This window comes from Lutjanus erythropterus, chromosome 10 (genome assembly GCF_056507025.1).
Source record: "Lutjanus erythropterus isolate fLutEry1 chromosome 10, fLutEry1.hap2, whole genome shotgun sequence".
In the NCBI taxonomy this organism is placed as follows: domain Eukaryota; kingdom Metazoa; phylum Chordata; class Actinopteri; order Lutjaniformes; family Lutjanidae; genus Lutjanus; species Lutjanus erythropterus.
In genome coordinates this window covers 25440956-25458883 of record NC_139326.1, presented here as the reverse complement: position 1 = coordinate 25458883, position 17928 = coordinate 25440956, and the positions used below count along the sequence as shown (strand labels likewise).

General features: G+C 38.3%; 1 protein-coding gene across 1 annotated transcript in view; it reads right to left on the bottom strand.

Moving 5' to 3' along the window:
• The window catches only part of ntrk2a (neurotrophic tyrosine kinase, receptor, type 2a), a 112204-nt gene that overhangs the window by 30833 nt on the left and 63443 nt on the right, over positions 1 to 17928 (bottom strand). Inside the window, exon 14 of the mRNA XM_084728774.1 lies at positions 2402 to 2590. Within this exon, the coding sequence (XP_084584900.1) occupies positions 2402 to 2590 (189 nt within the window). The remainder of the gene's footprint in view (positions 1 to 2401; positions 2591 to 17928) is intronic.

Here is a 17928-nt window from a genome sequence, read left to right as displayed (position 1 = left end):
GGTCAGCCTCAGAAAAATACAGAGGTGGAAAATGACTAATTAAAAATACTTTGTGACTGTACTTATGTAGGTTTTTCAGGTATCTGCTCTTTATCTTCTCTATAAAAAAATCTTTTTTTTGTTAGTATCCATTGATTGATTGATCGAATGTTTTCTTATTTTTGCCCTTCTCTTAAGAGAGAGAAGAAAATTTTCGAGGTTGAGAGAACTCTTACCAAGATAATAAATACCACCTGTTTTTCATGGTCCACTAATTGTTTGTCCAATTCAAGGAAATACATGTTTCAAAAACATATTAATATTTAAAACTACTATTTCTAATAATAATAATAATTCAAATTTATGATTAATCACAAAACATTTGGACCTAAACAACAAGTACTCCCATATCTATTTCCTGCTTTTACCTGTTATATATCTATTTTTAAGCTTTTTTTTTAATACAAAACAAGTAATCTGTAGATGTCTATGGAGCCCATGAACTGATATAAAATAGTAAAAGTTTAACAAACAAGTTAGCTTAAAATAAAAGTTTTAAAAAGAAATATAGCCTTTCCTTCAAGGACAAATCAGTTGGTAAAAAAGCAAAAAACAAAAAAAAAGAGGCTTTTAATTTATTTTCCTTTATAACCAAATATTTGATCAACAAATAAAAACTGGATTTATTTACCTTTGTCTTATTTTTAACTTCTTCACTCACTCACATAAGTTACTGTGCATCCTTCTTGTATTGTGATGCTGCTCATTTACAGCATCACAATACCTCGACGATTGATGGCAAGGTATTGACTACGCCCCTCTAACCTATGATCAATTGGGATTTGTCATTCAACACATCTGGGTAAGAGCAGAGCATCTGGAGTTGACTTTTCTAAAAATCTTAACAGAAGACAGAAGAATGATGCTGTATGAGGTCGAGTAACACATGATGATTCCACATGATGGTGTATCCATCAGGGCTTATCCCCCCCGAGCATAACTGACATAAAAAGATGAAAATTATTTGTTTTTTCTCACTGCAGGACTGATTTTTCAAAAGGGAATACTATGATTCAAATAACTCAAGTGTGTTCTCGTGGTGATCAAAATGTTTCAAGCTCTGTTGCTGATACTGAAGTTAAAGGAGAAGTAACACCCTAGCTTTCGGAAATGAATACTGCAGACCAAATAGTGAGTTGAAGCCACAGACTGTATATCAAATAGGTTGAATTCCTATTTAATATACAATTTGTGGTTGACACCCCCTCCTCCCCACACTCAAAGCTCAGGCAGGTTACCTGCAGGCTGCAGCAACACTGAACCTACACAAGCACAAGACAAGAGCAACATTATACTTATACCTAAGCAATGACGAGTCCTAAACTGTAAGCTGATCAGCTGTTTGTAACTGTCAATTGTCTGTCGATGTAAGGCTAAACCCGTTATCCTGAAAACAAAAGGTCATTGCTCTGAAAATACACACTGAAGTTTGGTGATTGCCTGCCAGACTTCGTTAACACAGTGTTCAATTTAACCATTAAAAAAAATCTGCTCCTTCTAAAAGATTATTGATTATTTCTTACAACTCATAAACAGGTACTCACTCATTTGATGAACATTTGGCATTAATGTAAACATGAAAAATGCAAACTTAAAGAGTGATTCCAGCCTGGACTGAAAGTTTCACAGGAGAACGTGGTGCCTGTAGCATTGTTGTCAGAGTGGTGAGTATTTCAACTTGTATGTTTCCTTAATCTCTGATGACATATTAAGGTCATTTTATGATGTACAGATAATTTCTTATATTCATTATTTTTGGAAGTTAGAATAGTCTTTGAATTATATTAATATGCCATGAGGTTCAGTTAACTTTGCACAGAAACTTCAGAGGTCAACTTTTTACTTTTGAGTACCTGTTCTTTCACGTGAGTAAAGACATTGAATCAGAACTTCTACTTTTACCAGACTCTTTTTCAAGTATCTGTACTTCTACCTGAGTAAAGAATATGTGTTGTTTTGCTACCTCTGGAGAAATATACTTGTACCTGTATTGGCTCACAGACTCTTTGCTACCTTTGGCTCTGACAGTGTATGAGTCACACATGGAAGTCCTGAAAATTTATGAATGGATTACAGGCTAACATATGCTGTGTCGCACACACACGCACATAGACACACACACACCGGCATATAAATGGTCTTTCTATTTCCCACTTCTCCCTCAGAATTGACAGCTTATCCTCAGCAGCTCCAAGGTCATTGCCATGACAGCAGGAAAAGTGTTGCCATGGTAACCCCCTTGTATCACGTAAGTACAGTTAAGTTGAATACTTTGGAGTGCAGCTCGAAATGGATTGATATGCATTTTTAACACAGCTCATGTGGGTACGCATTAAAGTATAACTGAAGGTTTTTTACTCACACGTGTCAGTTTTCAGGAGGCTGTTGGTGCTCCTGAAGTATTGAGGGTTTTCTATCACGGGGATCTTGGTCATGCCGATGATCACCGCGTCGGGGCCCATCTCTGAGGAGGACGGGGTGTTGCTGCCGTTGGAGACGTGGTGAAGAGGAGAGGCCGAGTCGTCATCATTGCTGATCACAGACGATGGTCCTAAGAGAGCAGAGAGAGAGATTTTAGAGATTTTTTAGAGATGCAGAGATTTTATCTCGACAAAGGTCTTTACATGTATGACTAAAAACATCAGCACACATGGCAGCCATGTTAACAGTATAAGGACACAAGAGAATGAGTTCAGTTGCTAATCTCTAATTAGCATAAATTGAGGAGATGAGATCAAATAGTAGGTGAAGCTGTTATTATTGATCACAATAGACATCCAAGAGAAGATGACGTCAGTTACATTTTATAACACTAGTTCTTTGATCACTGTTAGAGCCGTCTCACAGGTTAGAAATGAGAAATCTCACTAGTTATTCTCTAAGTTTTCCATGACTAGTGACATGTCATTGAGACTCATTACAAGGCTCTAAATGTGATCACAGAACCAGAATAATGCGTTGTTACTTTCTTTGTATTTCAGTTTTGGGGCTCTAAAGAGATAAGGGATTAGTATACTTAGAGCAAAGTGCTTGTGGGATGGTTGAGAAGTGTCTGAAACACGCTCCTAACACCACTTTCCAATGTCGGAATTGGAACCAAAACTGTAAATTTGACAAAGGCACCCACTTCATGCAGCAATTGGTCAGGTGTGCAGAGGTATACAGGATTTGAACACCCTCTCAAAGCTCTATTTTTTCATTCTGTCACATTTTGAGTGCAGCAACATGATTGTCTCAAGAAAAGTTTTTGCTCTTATCCACAACAGTTACTGCATCTCACCCCTCTCTATGATGGCAGTGCTGTAAACACTTCTGCCCTCAGATGTGATCGGATCACATGTCGTACGAACTAGTTTGTTTTGAGCGTACCCCAGCCTTTATGAGCCTTTACCTGTCACAGAGCTAGAGTTACAGTTTGTAACAGTCTTGTAGGTCTATTACACTTCTGCCATAGCAAAAAATAGGCTGGAGAAAAATATTCTATGATTCCATTTGGCATCCTGCTCCATAGGTTTTCTAAACTATACACCATGTGGGATAAGGACCAACAACAGCACCACTAATGAAAGAAGACCTTACCCAAAATCAAAGGGTATTCAATGTCAGTGTAGGAGGAAACACAACACCATTAATAAACTTCTGCATTCATATTTGAAAAGAAATGTTTTGCAATTTGAGTAATAATGAATAATGTATGTAGCGAGCCTTTAAAAAAACATTTTTAGTGACAGTTGCAAGTGTGACAAATAATTTTGTTGTTGAGGCTTTCAGGGGTCTCAGTTTTCAATGAAGGGGTATTGGACCCCCCAAGATCCCCTGTATTTTCCACCATGCTTGGAAGTGCTGTATTTTTATGGTTTATCAGCCCTTATCTTATCCATCTTCATGCTTTGATGCGTTTAAAAACTGCTGTACAGTCTTTTTAGAGCTCATAAGGCATCCAACACGTGGATCTGTTACTCTGACTAGGCAATACATATAGATTTAAAGTGCAACAGCACTTTAAGAAGTTAGAAGAGGCTTGGCTTTAGCGTCTGACAAAGTTATGAGTATGTTGCTGTTTGCAGGATAAGTGGATGAGGGGCATACAGGTAGCAGCTCCTACAGTGTTGACTTGGGTCACAAATTTACATGTGAGGAAAATGAGTCTGTAAGAGTCCCATTAGAGGACCAAACATATAGCACTAGGTGCTTTGTCAACTTTGGTTGTTTTCATGTTTGACTGCTGGGTTATTTTTTAGGTCAGACTCTGCAGCATTTAATGATGAAGTCAAGGAAAAGAGAGAGATGAAAGTGTATTTCTGCAAAGCTGGAGGGTAACCGGGGGAATTAATGTATGCCTTCAAAATGCCAGTAATCTAGGAACCTGGTGGAGTAAAAACCAAGATGTAGCAAATTCAGATTCAGTGCTCTGAATTGTTATAGCACTATTGTCTGGTGGGAAAACCTCTAGAGAATAAGCTTTTCTATGTCAGAACTTCAGATTCTGTCACTCTCTCAGTCCAAGTTAGAAAACACTGAATATTAAAATTCATGTTCCATACAACAGACTTTTCTGAAGGCAAAAATGCAGTAACAGCGTGAAGCAAGACGGTGCAAACAGAAGAGAGGTGGGATGGCATGAGTCAGACACCGAGCCCAGCCCTTTTACAGAAAAATGGTTTGTTTTGGCAACAGATAGGAGGTGTTATTAGTTTCTAATTAAGACGGTGAAAAAAGCCCATGAAACTGATTCCATGTTCACAAGTTTGTCAGTTACAGAGCACCTTCATGACACTGCTGCTAATTCTCTGTGTCTTTAGGTTGAGTGCCAAAGCAAACAATATCAGCTTCTTTCTCACTCACTAAATAGCAGCTACATTTGCAAGTGCATACAGGCACACATCGACGCTCACTCCCTCTCACATATGGATTAACACATGCACATGCACACAGAAATAAAGCTGTGTGGGTGTCCATCACCTTTAACCCCAAACTGTAGCCTCACTCTGCTTAATACTTGCCAACTTTAAGGATAGGCTCACATTTTTTCCATGTATGTCGTTAAACAATATCCACATGCTCATATACACTAAAAGCATTATTGGTCATTTTAATTGTTCTTCCCAGCCATTTTACCAGAAGTCCTCATTCTGTGAGAATACACACTGTAAAGTTGTAAAGTATCGTGATTATGTTATTTGATACCGCAGACACTCGACAGTTGAGCCAAGCTACCTTAATATCCCTATTTTATATAACTTCAGACCACACCAAATAGATAAAAAAATGTCTGCCCAAAGGCATTAGTTAGTTTAGACTCTGGGAAAGAAAAATATTGTATGTGATCTCCTTTTAATGGCTTAAGTAATATTGTTTCTTGTCCATCCAACTGTTCTCAGCCCTCCTGGAGATACCTGCCTCCCACTTTGAAAACCTTTGCCCTATCATCTTACAAATAATCTCTTTGTTGCCAGTTTGGACAGGGGGAGCAATCACAGTCATCAATAATATTTTCAGTGTTCATATTATATTATATTAAAAAAAAATATGTGAATCTATGCTTGAACTCTCAGTCTCACTGTATAGAATTTTAAATCTCTGTTTTGTGATATAATTGAAACTTTAAATCCAATTACTCCCTGTGATGTCAAAACCCTGCTGACAGTCAACACAGTGATTCATTGCAACTTCTGGTTGCTTTCTGCTCCGTGTTTTGGGCAGTTGAGTCCCAACAGCTTTCAGTGACTTGCCATACAACACTGTGAGGAGCCACAGTATTGTATCCTCCCCTAGTTTCAGCAAGTGCCCAAAAACGACATCTAAAATGTCAATTGCCAAAAAAACCCTATAACTGTTGGAGTAATTATGAAAGGAGCAAAGAAGGAAGATAGGTGATGTTATTACGGAGAGTAGAGAGAGGGCTGAGGTGGATGGGTCAACATGTATTTTTAAGCATAACTTTAACTACAAGTTTATTGTTGTAACCATGACAACCCTTAAGTTGGCTACTTAACCCATCTCAACCCAAACCATGATCTCATGCTCATCCCAAGCCAAGCCTAAACGACTAAACTTAACCCTTTAAGGTATAACCTGCAACATTTTCCTAAAAAGAAAATGTGCAGACTCATATTACATAATCCCATCCAGTCATCATTTATGACACACTAGAAGTGTGCGGCAGTTTCATCAACCCAAAATGTTGGTATCTGACATCCTGATGCATTTACAAATAGCTCTGAGAAATCCTAATGACTCTACATTTAACTACACTTGTCACATCATACAGATTCATTTGACAACAGTTTTGGCATGATTTGACAAATTACATACTTTGTCAATTAATTTGGAGAGGATTTTCAATTATACAACTGTGGAAAATAGAAAAACTTTGTGTTTGTGTGTGAAAGAGTGACAAATGTATGTGTTTGCCTCTGCCCTGACAGCAAATAAGCTCACAAGGTCACAAGGATGAGAAAACCTGGCCAATGTGGTGACATTTTTACAATCCCAGTGGGCCAGAGTTGAAATGGATGCAGAGGCTGCTATGACTTTGTCACACCCTTTACTTTTTTTTTAAAATTATCAACCACATACAAGTCTGCATTTCTGTAGGTCTGTCATCATGATGACACTTAATTATTCTCAGAAAAAGCTTCTATGCTATATCGCAAATAACTGATAACTTGATAATTTATAATCAGCAAGGCGGTTTGTAAATAATCTTAATCTCTCGGGTACATGGAGAGGTTAGAAAATTACTGCTTTTCAATGCATTGTTTTACAAGCAATTTAATAAAAACTTGTGAGTGATTTCTATGCTTGTATCAGCTTATTTATGCGTGCTTCTCTGATTTAAGGGTGTAAACTACTTGACTTGGATGAGAAATGTGTGTGAGAAAGCTCATAATTGGATGCTTCCATCTAGTCTAGTCTAGGTCTTTCATCAGCTCTTCAATGTGTGTCAGTTGAAAAAAAAAAAAACTCCAGAGACAAGTCAGAGCATGGGTCTCACAGAGAAAGGGAAGCATTATTCAGAATTACACTGACACACACACACAAAAAAAAAAAAAAACACACACTGGGAGTGAACATGAAGAACAGTCCTTCTCTAGACCTCTTCAAGACACGAGCATAAGCCTGCAAACATTGTATTATGAGTCGAGATTGATTTCCCATGAGCACAAAATACAGTAGATGTATTCCCTCTCATGTGGTCGGTTCTGCTGAATTATAACGCTGGCTGACATCGTTCATTTCCTCTGTCCCTGGCCTCATATCAGGCACTAGTGCTGCTGACAGGGCTTGATTGAGAGGGAGAAACTGAGAGAGTTTGTTTGTATGTGAGGATGTGTGTGTGTGAGTCTAAACCAGCTGGTATGTGTGTATGCTGGTGACTCATGTGAGGATTGAAAAGGCCTTGAGAGAGAAAAGGAATGAGAGCGAGAGCACAATAGTTTGTTTTTTTGTGTGCAGAGAAGAGCATGCTTGTGTGTGGTATAAATGTGTGTGTGTGTGTGTGTGTGTGTGTGTGTGTGTGTGTGTGTGTGTGTGTGTGTGTGTGTGTGTGTGTGTGTGTTGGGCTGTAATGTACCAGAAGCATCCTCTGCATCCAGGATCAGACTTGTATGCTAATACATCACTTTCAATAAATGGACCCTAAAGAGTGATGAAAGGGGAGCAAAAGATGAATACCAAACACGTTTTGGAATGAATTGAAAAATATTCTATACGCTGTTTGCTTTGAACCAAATGATATTTGCAATTTTCTGATAAAACTCACAACTGTCTCATTTTTTATACATAACAAATCATTTCTGCCTCATGAAAACTACAACCCCTCTTCTAAATGTTAACTTCCCATGCTTTTGACAAAACATGACTACTTCTACTACTTCTATACTAGTTGCAGTAGAAGTAGAATATAGATTTTCTTTTGTTTATTTTTTGAATTACAGTAGAAACTGCTTCTAGTGATCACTGTTCACCTGCTTATATAGATCAAAAAAGATAGAATACAAACGCTGTTTAATTCAGTGATAGTAATTAATTTTGTCATACATGACAACATATAAAAAAATAAAAACTTTACTCCCATGATCTCTGCCTGCCTTTTAGTCCTCATTTTGCCTCAGTTATTAATATAGTCTCCTCCTAGTTTATGACAAATGAGCCAACAAGATGCAGCAGTTAAGTAAGCAGTATTTTATATACATTACTGTAGTGTATTCAAGTAAATTTGAATTATTATTTTAATTATACAAAGTACAGTAATTCATGAATTTAGCCTTAAACTCAAAGGATGCAGCTACTTGTAGACAGCTGCTGCTAATTGCAAATACTGTAAGAGTAGTTCATGTTATTTATTTTCTTAAATTGAGCTACTACAAGGAACTTTCATATTTTGTTGATTTTGGAAGCTCCTGTGGACAAAAGCAACAGTGTTTTCTTCTGTAATAACCACAAAATATGATGCCAAAAATAAAATTTACTAAATAATATTCTCTTCTATATTCTCTTTAACTGGCTAACATGCAACTTGGCTGCAAGTTTCTTGTGGATGGTCTCATTTGCTTATAGAGATCATATAGAGTATATTGAGACTGTTTCATAGGGTTAAAAACTCTCTCTTTAAGGAAGCTTTTTGTTTCCTCTCAAATTGGGATCAGCATTAATTAGGCAGCCATTTTGCACTGTTACAGCTGACAGTCCGACAAAACTGGTTTCCAAATTTCTCACACTGATGAAACTCTATATTTAAGAAATGAAGCTGTGAGTTTGGGCTATTCAGTTTATAAAATTACTCACCATGTTTATCACCCTGAGTTTATCTCAACGTAACAAAGGGAAGAAACAAACAAGTCGGACATGAGAGAGCGCAGGTTATTGTCTGTCAGTCTGTGTGTTTGTGTGTTTGTGTGTGTGTTTGTGTTAGGAGGAGCTGAAGATCATTAACAGAGAGATGTCAAAGGGTCAGATCGTTATAAATACCGTTAAGCTGGGGGGCAGCAAGAGCCTGCGTGCACGAATGAATGTGTGTGTGTGTGCGTGAGAGAGAGAGAGAGAGAGAGAGAGAGAGAGAGAGAGAGAGAGAGAGGTGGCAGAGGGTCCACAGGGAGTGACTTGGTAAAAGGGGGATGAAAAGATGGAGAGCTGGGAGATGGAGGAAGACAGACAGGAGAGGTGAAGGTATAAGTGGGGTCAGGTCACGACCAAACACTGTTAATAGACATGGAACCGATGTTTAAACTGGTGGAGACTGGAGCTGCTCACAGTCTGCTGGGTTAACAGTCAATAAAATACACTGCCTTGCTTTCAAAGTTGAGGTCATGACTGAGAGGTGGGTGGCAGGAGGACGAGCACTGAAAACACTAATTATGTCACTGTCTCCAAGTCTATTTGTCTTTTTAATGACAGGTAAAGGCACAGTGTTCTGACTGTTAAGACGTCAGTGTAGTGGAATGAATGTGGTGAATTTTAAGTGGGTTCTTAAATTGTGGGTCTGTGGGAAAAGTGATTATTTGATGGAACATTGCGGTTAATTATGCTTTGTGTTAGTAGTTAGTATTGGTCTTGACAACTCTGTATTCACCAGAGTAACTGTTAAGATCCAAACACAGCAACATAGGTACAACAAAATTGAACAGGGCAAGTGATGATCGGAAAGGTTTGTACCGACATTTCTCATTTTTGAACGTTTGTTCCTTCATCAAATCCTTGTTTACAATGGTGTTCAGTGCTAAAACACTAACTGTCAACAATCAAACCATGCGTAACATTTTTACTGTAGCACGTCAACCCTTTTTTAAATGTGTTGCATCAACCTAATGAAAAGTTGAATATGTTTCAACAAAAGGCACCAAATATAACTAAACAGCCAGCCAGCTGAACCCAAACCTTTTCCTGTTTTATTCCTGTTGTCGTCTGTCTTACATCTTCAGCTGCAAAACCTTGACTAATGGTTGAACTAGTATTGTGGATCCTAAGGAGGAGGATGTAGGCTGGTGCATAGTTAATCAAAGTGGGCCGACGATGCATCTTTCTCGCTCGTTTACTTGATTTTGCATAATGGGCTGCTCAAGCGGCCCACAAAGCATCCGGCCCACAGAGAATGTGTTTATTAAAAGCTACAATTGGGCCGATCTCAAATGTTTGGGGCTGCATGCATAGAAGTAATTATTAAATCAAAATCATCAAAGACAGTATAATTTTGTGATCAATGCAGTGATGACTCATTCTGAGTGGCCCAAGGGGCCCATAGTCGGCAGCCCCTCCGGCATTTGCCAGTTTCCAGGTGGCCAATCCATCACTGAACTTCACCCATGATCCATTTGTGCACATCTGAGGTTTCAAAGTTACCTTTAACCTTTGTTTCTCTTTCAACAAAAAGCAGGTAGCCAGCAGGTATGTTTAAATCCTTTGTGGTAAGCCTGTCAAAAAAAATTTGCTTTGTCTGTTTATTCACTGGCAGACACACTACCTGGTAAACATTATGAAGCATTTAGCAGCTAAAGAGCCAGATATTTCCCTCAGCAGACCAAAACCAGGTAGAGACCAAAATCAGAACTAAATGTGTAAGTGTAAATATTGGACCTGCATTAACCAGGCGGATATAAACATGGCTCCAAATGAATAATGATGTGGCTCTTTAATTGCTGGCATCAAAGGCATCATTTTTTGGTTTGGACATCTTCTTTCTTCTGCTTCTAAGTGGACAAAACAACAAAAACAAAACAAAAAATTAATGATTGCAGCTTTAAGTTGAAACGTTTTTCTAATTCATTTTTCAATTTGTTTTAATACACCTTAGGAGATGTTGCCATGTTCCCAGATCTGTACTTGGTGAGTATGATGTTTCTATTACTACCACTACTTCTACTACTAATAATAATAATGATAAGAATAAGAATGAGAATAAGAATACACTTTATTTATATAGCACCTTCTATACAAACATGCATCTCAGAGTGCCTTACACTTATATTTAAAAAAAAAAAAAAGGAATACAAAAGCTGAAGGCATAATAAATTAATTAAAGATCTTTTAGGGTATAAACTGCCATTCAAAAACTGCATAAAGGGTTGATTAAAATGTGTTAACAGCCCAGTAAAAACAGGATAAAAGGTCAGTTAAAAATGACCTGTGGAACACAGACTATGTTTTCTCTAGTTAAATCCTGATTGTCTGGGTTGTTTGGAAAATGTGTGTCAAGATGGATAACTTGTCTACTGCAAACCAAATCTACCTACAGGTACAAACAAAGTATCCTGAACCTGACCAAAATGTTAAAAAAAAAGTTGCATTAAACTGGACTTTCCCGTTAAGCATCAAGCATGAAGCATGAAGAGCATGAAAAGCATGAAAATAATCATCACTGCTCCATTTAACCCATTTGAACGAGCCACTCAAAGACTGCTACTGCAGGTATGAATTTCGATCAGGTTTGTGTACCGCTAAAAATGGCCCTCTGTCTGGTTGAACAGCTGTTTCTGTCAAGGGAGGTTGGGCAATACTGCGACCCAATCACAGTCCAGTTCATGAATAATGACATTGTTAAATTAATGATCTCTAGTCCACACGGCCTGCTTCATTAGAGGTTTCTGTTGAGTGCTGGAAATGAAACGCTTGGAGAAACTGAGCAGATGTATTTCATTGACATACAGTAGTTATACAACCTTGTCAAGAAAGTAGGAAAATCCCTCCACTTTAAATGTCAAGAGGATCATAGAAATTTATGAACTGTAGTGTAAAAAAAACAGGTGTCGAAATTTTTGGACACCCCTCTTGTTGCTATATTGTTTCTAATGTATAGCCTAGAAGAGAAATGCAGCTACTATTTCCCAGCAGGACATACTGTAGCAGGATTTGAGTGCTGGCAATGAAATCAAATGCAACCCTGAAGCTTTCTACAGAAAATCAGAGATCTTGCAGTCATGTAAAGGAAAATGGTCGATGGTAGAGCTAAAGGAGCTACAACACACTGATGATTGTGCGTCAGACACAATGTTACACAGGTATGAGTATGTCCACATGGACGGCCCATTCTTTAGCTCCTTAAGTTGCTGCGTTGACACCAGTGTTGCAGTGGGAGCCCGAGGGTTTGGGATCTGGAGTGGAGCAGGAGTTTTATGGCAGGAGCCTACACTGGAGCCGAGTTAAAACAATGACTGTGAGTGACTGTATTGATCTCTTTTAGGCTCTCTGGGTACACCTCAGACAAACTGAAGCCATTTACTGCTGCTTGTTGCCCTGGGCGATGGCTGTAGAGAGGCTTTTATGGGATTTAAGGACATCAGGGCCTGTCAGTCAGTCTGTTAAAACAGCTTGGTTGTCTTATATCCAGAGAGGAGCAGCAAGAACAGTTGTTAGCAGATAACAGTGGATTTTGTGATTTGAGATTACGTTATTGGCCGCAGTCAGTGATGTCAGAGCACGAGATTGGTTGAAAAATTGGGTTCAGATAGACTTCAGAGGTGGTGATGGACAACCAAGATATCAGGTACAAGTTGACATAAACAGATTGAACAGAAAAGATGCTCAGCTCTTGTTTGGTCTCTGGACACTCTCAGAAAACTCATTTTGGTTCTTAACAGAACCTTTTCTGAAAGTTTCACTTGGAACCCTTTAGAGAGAACCCTTCTATGTTGAAATGGTTCCATCCAGAACCTTCTCTGAGGGTAGTCACCAGAAGCCTTCCACCTACTAACTACAACCCTTCATAAAGGTTCCACTTGAAATCCCCTCAGTGGGTTCTAACTAGAACCTAACATAAAGGGTTACACTTAAAACTACCTATGAAAACCCCCAATGAGAGATTCTACAGAGAACCCTTCAATGGTGTGATGGTTCCACCTCAAACCCTCTCTGAGGCTACTAGAGAGGATTCTGGGTGGAACCCTCTGCTGGTTCTGTCCAGAGCCTTTTCACCTTCTAAAGTTGCTAACAAGATCCCACCCAGGGTATCCCATGGCTTTCATCTAGGACGTATGAAGAATGAAGAATAAATGACCAATTAAAAGTTAGAAGACACGAAACTCCTTCATGTAAACCGAGCAGTCGAAGCAATCAGCAGAGCAGTCACTCAGGCTTCAAGGCAAAGACAGGACTGCTGTCACTGTTGACCCCAAAGGTCTCTGTGACTCCTTAAGCCCATCACACACACACACACACTCGCAGATGACTGGTAACTTGAACCCAGTGGTCTCTAAACTGTCCTGTCAACCCGCTGAACACAGGAAGTAATCTATTGATCAGGAGGAGGAGGGACGGAGGGGAGAAAGACAGACAGAGGAAGGAGACACAGCAGAAAGGAAGGGAAGTTTAGAGAGTAAAGACAAGTGTAAAGAGCTGAAGAGTCACTGAGTGGCTGGTTGACAGATGGAGAGCTATAAAGGCAAAAAACAAAAAAGAAATTCTGAGGGAAAGAGGAAAAATGCAAATGAGATTTTAGATTTTTAAAGCATGAGAACATTTTTCTCAAATCAGCTTCCTTATTGAGGAAGGGAACTCTACACTTTGGTTATTTTACATGTGAGATTTCTGTATTTCTGTTTTTGTCTTAGTTCTTTTCACTGGATGAAGCAGGTGTCAGCTGGCAAAGGCTGATGTCAGATATGCACAAACCAGTTTTCTGTAACTGTAACTTTGATTATTGCTTACTTAGTTATCAACATGTTGAAAAAAGTCTCTGCACACCTGAACAAAACAACAGTAAGAAAAATGCCACTTCCCAGACCCTGTAGGTGACAGCTTAAACTGTATTTCCACCAAAAGGATCCTACCTTGAACTTTTAGTCCAAATTTTAGTCCTTTTCAAGAATCTACAATGTTCCTTTAGACTGTTGTTGTCTGCATTTCCACCAAGACCCGTGAAGATTCAGCAAAGCAGTCTTCTGAAACAGCAATGATCAACAAACTGATTGTTTGAAACCAGGCCATCATGTTTTCCTAAACTTAACCAAGCAGTTTTCTTGCCAAAACCTGACCAAACATTTACGGTCACCTGAAATGCTTCTTTATAGACCATGCAACGAGATTGTGCGTACCTTTTATGCCAAGATGAGCCAAAATGAATGAAAGAAAGAAAGAAAAACAAAGTTATTAATGAAACTGGAAATTTAAAAGAGAAACTATGGAAATGTGGGTAGAAAAGATAGCATGATGGCTGGATAAAAGGAGAAGAGCTAACAAACTAGAAAGGACAGAGAACTAGTGGGACGGAAACAGGAGATGGGTAGAATTTCCTCTACACTGCAGTTAAGTAAATGTCCATATGAATCTGCCTGTACAAGCCAAAAATCCTCCTCCTCTTTGGCCTAATGCAGAGGCCTATCACATTCCACTTTTCTCTGTACCATCCACTGGTAAAAATAGACATTTCCTCGTCTCCCTGCGTCTGCCTCGTGTCGTGTATCTCCTTTCTCATCTCCATGCATGTGTCTACCACCCCACTTTCTTTCGTCATCCTCTTGTTTTTTCCCACATCCTCCTCTCTTCCTCTCCCTCTTTCTTCCTCAGTCTGATCTTTTCTATTTTTAATATTCAACCCACATTCACCTTCTCATATGACACACTGGAAGACCAGTTCCTCCTACTTAAAGCACTCCGTGGTGGTCAGAGACTCAGAGATGTGAAAATGAAGAAGCGGGGAAGGAAGTGACAGCGAAAGAAATTAGAAAAAGGGCTGGAGTGGAGTGTTGTTGAGTTTCCGGTTCTGTAATATCAGACCATCATAGATGACAGGAAACTTATCACCAAGCATCTGTTCAGTATGAAGAAAAATGCTTCAAACGATAATTAAGTATCCAAATGAGAAGACATTTATAAAACTGAATCACATCCCAACTGCTTTTTCATCATCGCATTGCCAGACTTGTCTTTAGCCAGACACCATTAAAAAATCTTATAATAATCATAAATAGACTAATAAATAGTCTAAATCATAATTTCAATACTCTTAATCCATCCAGTCTGCTGTGGTGGAAAGCCACAAAGTTGTATTTCCATTTCGCTTTGTACTTTACTCCACTGAAATCATCTGACAGAAACAGTTTCTTTGCATATTAAGATTTCTAAAACACAATGTGATGATCTTTTAAAGTAAAGTGTTACTGATTACACTATTAAGAGTATAAAAAAAATAGCTAAAATTAGCTCCATACTGACCAAATTCAGCACTACAAGACTTACTGTATACTACTGTATAATCAGTTATAATAATCCAATATAATATTTATAATGGTGGAAGTATTATTCAGTAACAATACACCAATGTAAATATACTCCATTGCAAGTGAAAGTCCTGCATTCAAAATTAATTAAGTATCAACAAAATGTATGTAATGTATATAACCTTCCCCTGGGACTGATATATTATTATATATAACATTGTATGATTGTAAGTGCTCATGCATCAGTGTGTACAATAATGTGTACTGCTGTAGTTTGTTAGTGTGGAATTAGGTTTACCTACTTTATATACTGTTATGTAGTTTAAAACAACTTCGGGATCAGGCTCCCTCGCACAAATGTCTGATTGAATGAAGTACTCTACTGGTATCATTATCACTTTAAAACTTCTGGTATTGATGCCGGTATCATAATTTTTTAAATGATACCCAGTCCTACTATTCAAGGCATTGGAAAAGTGCCTTCTAGGAGAGGCTTAAAATGTGCACTGTTATCCCCCAGATTTAAACAATTATCACGCCTCACCCCTCTCTATGATGGCCCACTTTTCACTCCTTCACACCTACACCTTCCAATTCAGAACACTATAATTACTTTTTTTTAGTGGAGTTTTGTTACTTTTACACGAGTAAAGGATCTGAACACCTCCCTCCACCTTTTGACATAAACCCATCAATACTTAGTGTCCAAGCCTAACCCACCCCAGTGTATTAAAACCCCTAAATTCCATGAGCATGAAAGAAAAAGGGTTTGTCATTTAATTAGGCCAGGACAGTGTGAGCTTGTCGATGCTCTTCAAGTGCTGAAAATCCTCGCAGTCACGCAGTGAAAAAACAAAGGAAAAAGCCTTGATGACTTGAGACATTGTTGCTGAGATGGACAGAGTCAAAGAGGCCGGGAGGGAAAAGATGATTTACAGAAAAGAGGAAGTACAATAAAAGAGGATTTGGACGTGGCATTGATTTCAAAGCCAGAATGGTCGCAGATATATTCGGTTTCATTTATTGTGTCTGACTGAGCCTTTTGTACTGATAAATAAAGGAACACTCAGTACAAAATGTGCACTGACACACAGACGCACACCTTAAAGCTCTCGCACTTTCAGATGAAAAAGACACATTTACACACGAGGGACACCAATAAATGATTTCTTTTATTGAAAAACAAAACCCCTGTCTTTCTTCTGAAGAAGGAAATATCTGTTTCAAATGAGCCTTTTAAGCAATTATACAGAACAGCCTCTTGAATGCAGCTTTAATGCCACAATACGTTTATGGAAGAGGATCATGGCCAAAAAATCATTGTTACTCCAAATGTGGCTATTGTTTTTCTGTGCAGCTTTGTCTTTATGCTCCATGTGACATGACTTATATAACAAGTTCAGCATGTTTTTTTTGTATCCTGACAGTGAAGAGGTATAAAGGTCATTTTTGTGCATATACTTAAATGTACTGTTTCTTTAAAATAAGGCTGTAGGGACTGTTAGGGGACATGTCATTGCTAATGGAGACACATGAAAAATGAGGTATGGTAATGTCTGTCACAAACACATGACGGTAAAACAAGCACTTGATAACAGTTCATCAATATATTAATAACAACAAAAGGCACCGTAAAAGGAGCACAAAGCTGCTGTGTTCATGCATGCTGCCGTCTTGACCATCAGTTCAGTTATAAAACAATATTGTATATCAGAATGTACAAAGGAAATAAAAATTACATAAAATAAAGATAAACATAAAATAACATTCACTTCCAGTTCAAAACCTATTATACTGTACTGTCAGATTTCCCAGTGTTAGCATTTTTTCACTTTTTAGCTCAAACATCTTGAAAACATTTCCAAGAAAATCTAAATTATGTCATTTACAATGGTCAAACGTAAAATATGTACAATTATGTGCAAAAAAAATCTAAGGATAAACTGAGCCTAGCATCCCTTTTATAGGCTAATAGGTACTGTAAGGGTTTATAGGACATTAGTATATAGCTTCTGAACAGCATTGTACTCTAACTATTCAGCTTCTTGAAATACAGCGAAATACTGGGCCAAGTTAGCTTAAAATATGGACCAAATATTTCTTATGTAGCCTGTATCAGCCTCATATTACTAAACATTTATTTGCTTTCTGGCAGAGCGTGAGATGATAATATTAATACCATTCATTTCTGGGCTACAGCTGGTTAGCTTAGCTTTGCACAAAGGTTGGAAACAGCTAGACTGGCTCTGTCACATGGGAACAAAATCCACCAACCACAGCACCTCTGATGCTCCAATTTTCACTCGGCGCTACAGTAACAGTTGAGCAAGCTTAGTAGCCAGTGGAGCCTTGGTCAACTTTCTGCTTTCCTGTTTCCTACAGACTACTTAGATATGCTACATGCCTGGATAGTTTAGCCAATGTGAGCAAAGATTGAAGTAGATTAGCCAGCTAGTTAGCATGCATTTTGCAAACACCAGCTAACTTAAGGTCCCCCAACAACATCATTTAACCATCTTTAGTTTTTTCTCCCCAGCATATATAAACCAAGTACATAGCATAAGTAGGGTTGTTCAAATACAATAAAATGCTGGTATCGATATCAGTGAGTAGCAAGTCTCTGCACTGATTGATACCACATAATGTCTTAAAAAAAAATTGGGACCCTGCTACTTCCCAAGAGCATTTTGTACGTGAAGTCATAATCCATGGCATTCATTCTCTGCATGTATTTGTT